At 47.3% G+C, this 3598-nt stretch overlaps 1 protein-coding gene across 1 annotated transcript in view; it reads right to left on the minus strand.

The window, feature by feature from the left end:
• LOC109884887 (fibronectin type III domain-containing protein 3B) overlaps positions 1 to 2690 on the minus strand; it is a 29060-nt gene extending 26370 nt beyond the window's left edge. Inside the window, 2 exon segments of the mRNA XM_031792255.1 lie at positions 152 to 208; positions 2601 to 2690. Of these exon segments, the coding sequence (XP_031648115.1) occupies positions 152 to 208; positions 2601 to 2690 (147 nt within the window).
• Positions 2691 to 3598: the final 908 nt, after the last annotated feature.

Below are 3598 nucleotides of genomic sequence, written 5' to 3' on the forward strand. Positions count from 1 at the left end.
GTTGATCTCCCCTTTAATCTCCTCTTCCTCATCCTGGAACACACACACATTACAACGATGCTCACACACACACATTACAATTCTACACACACACATATGCACCTTAGAATGTGTGTGTGTGTGTGTATAATTATGTATGTGTGTCACTTACCCCGGTGACATCCATGACCTTGATGGCCGCAAGTTGCCCTGTCTTGACATGACGACCCTGAGACAGATAGAAGATAATTAGTTGAGGACCTAATCTTAAAGGAAAGCTCCACCCAAAAACGATCTTTCGGTATTTGTTTCATTAGTCCATTGTTGACATAGTCTCAAAAAGTGTTGCTCTGTCAGAAATCCTGTTTTCAAGATATGTAAACTTTCAAAATGCACATGATGCATCAAATGATGCAAAATGCGTCACACAGGGATGACTTGTCTATTTTGAAGGTTACATATCTTGAAAACGTGATTGCTGACAAGCAAAACATTTTGGGACTATGTCAAGAGGACTAAAGGAAACAATAATAAAAGGACTAATGAAACCAAAGATTGTTTTAGGGTGGAGTTTTCTACTAATGTTGATCATTAACGAGAATAGCAGCAGGAAACAGGCAAGGGAGAAATGTTTATACTTGAATGATCCTAGTTCTAGGAGAGAATAAAGAACAGAATCAGAATAGAAGAGACATTAATGAAGAGAAGAGGGGAGGAGGGGAAGGGGAGGAGGGAAGGGGAGGATGTGGGGAATTAAGTAACGACTAGCCACAGGCCAATGAGCTACCACTCCGACTCATACAGGCTACAGTAGAGTCCATATGTTTCACCACACACACACACGCACTTACTCACACACACACACACATGTTCTTGGAGACATATTTTTCTTTTAGGATCAGTCCCAATTCCACAACTACAAAAGTCTCTTTGTTTGACAAAAACAACAGAATTACTCCCAGAATAAAGCAGTCTATGGACCTCAAAGTCCATACACACACACGTTGGTGGGGTGTGTGTGTGTGTCAGCTCTCGTGGCAAGGAAAGCCCTTCTCTTCCCGAAGCCGACTCATTCGGAATGTAAACAGTCGTTCCTTTTTTCATTCGTTAATTCATTATTCTCGCATGCCTTCCTGACCTAGATCTGCTGTCTGAAGCCTCATAGCCCCAACCAGCTGACGAGTGTGTGCGCAATTGCTTGTGTATGTGGGTTTGTGTGTGTGTGTGCATCCACTGCCAACTCCATTACACAGATCCCCTCAGACACATTTACTATGCAGGACACTTCCTGTCCATAGCCTAGCAACAGACCTGGCTGTCCAATGTACAGTGGCCAACACACACACACACACACACACACACACACACACACACACACACACACACACACACACACACACACACACACACACACACACACACACACACACACAAGGAGAGGAGAGGAGATGAAGCATTGTCCTGCTAGGGGTGAGGGGGTAAGTGGGTGATGGGATGGACAGAATGACTGAAGGTTGGAGGCTATTTTTCCCCATTTCCATGACCACAGCAACCTTCCCCAGAGGAGGGAAAGATAAAAGAGAAACCACTTTCTCCCTCCCTCCCTCCCTCCCTCCCACACTGACTACCCAGTCTAAGAAATGCATACTGTTTGCATATTGTGCCACACACACACACACACACACACACACAAAAACACACCACTCTCCTTTCTACATCCCGATGTAAAATCACAGGTTGACACATCTGACACATTCCAAATGTGAACATCCCCCCTCCACAGCTACACACACCAAGCCCCCCATCCTCCTCATAGAACCCACACATCCTCCCCTCCACAGCTACACACACCAAGCCCCCCCCCATCCTCCTCATAGAACCCACACATCCTCCCCTCCACAGCTACACACACCAAGCCCCCCCATCCTCCTCATAGAACCCACACATCCTCCCCTCCACAGCTACACACACCAAGCCCCCCCCATCCTCCTCATAGAACCCACACATCCTCCCCTCCACAGCTACACACACCAAGCCCCCCCCATCCTCCTCATAGAACCCACACATCCTCCCCTCCACAGCTACACACACCAAGCCCCCCATCCTCCTCATAGAACCCACACATCCTCCTCTCCACAGCTACACACACCAAGCCCCCCCCATCCTCCTCATAGAACCCACACATCCTCCCCTCCACAGCTACACACACCAAGCCCCCCCATCCTCCTCATAGAACCCACACATCCTCCCCTCCACAGCTACACACACCAAGCCCCCCCATCCTCCTCATAGAACCCACACATCCTCCCCTCCACAGCTACACACACCAAGCCCCCCCATCCTCCTCATAGAACCCACACATCCTCCCCTCCACAGCTACACACACCAAGCCCCCCCCATCCTCCTCATAGAACCCACACATCCTCCCCTCCACAGCTACACACACCAAGCCCCCCCATCCTCCTCATAGAACCCACACATCCTCCCCTCCACAGCTACACACACCAAGCCCCCATCCTCCTCATAGAACCCACACATCCTCCCCTCCACAGCTACACACACCAAGCCCCCCCATCCTCCTCATAGAACCCACACATCCTCCCCTCCACAGCTACACACACCAAGCCCCCATCCTCCTCATAGAACCCACACATCCTCCCCTCCACAGCTACACACACCAAGCCCCCATCCTCCTCATAGAACCCACACATCCTCCCCTCTCAATTCTACATGATTCCCCAGGCATCAAAGAGCCACTCTCTCTCCATATACAGTTGAAGTCAGAAGTTTACATACACTCAGGTTGGAGTTTTTAAACCACTCCAACAATTTCTTGTTAACAAACTATAGTTTTGACAAGTTGATTAGGACATCTCCTTTGTGCATGACACAAGTAATTTTTCCAATGATTGATAACAGACAGTTTATTTCCCTTATAATTCACTGTATCACAATTCCATTGGGTCAGAAGTTTACTAACACTAAGTTGACTGTGCCTTTAAACGGCTTGGAAATGTACAGAAAATTATGTCATGGCTTTAGAAGCTTCTGATAGGCTAATTGACATCATTTGAGTCAATTGGAGGTGTACCTGTGGATGTATTGCAAGGCCTACCTTCAAACTCAGTGCCTCTTTGCTTGACATCATGAGAAAATCAAAAGAAATCAGCCAAGACCTCAGGAAATAAATTGTACACCTCCACAAGTCTGGTTCATCCTTGGGAGCAATTTCCAAATGCCTGAAGGTACCACGTTCATCTGTACAAACAATAGTACGCAAGTATAAACACCATGGGACCACGCAGCCGTCATACCGCTCAGGAAGGAGATGTGTTCTGTCTCCTAGAGATGAACGTACTTTGGTGCGAAAAGTGCAAATCAATCCCAGAACAACAGCAAAGGACCTTGTGAAGATGTTGGAGGAAACCGGTACAAAAGTATCTATATCCACAGTAAAACGAGTCCTATATCGACATAACCTGAAAGGCCGCTCAGCAAGGAAGAATCCACTGCTCCAAAACCGCCATAAAAAAGCAAGACTACGGTTTCCAACTGCACATGGGGACAAAGACTGTACTTTTTGGAGAAATGTCCTCTGGTCTGATGAAACAAAATAAAA

This window comes from Oncorhynchus kisutch, linkage group LG16, assembly GCF_002021735.2.
Source record: "Oncorhynchus kisutch isolate 150728-3 linkage group LG16, Okis_V2, whole genome shotgun sequence".
Taxonomy (NCBI): domain Eukaryota; kingdom Metazoa; phylum Chordata; class Actinopteri; order Salmoniformes; family Salmonidae; genus Oncorhynchus; species Oncorhynchus kisutch.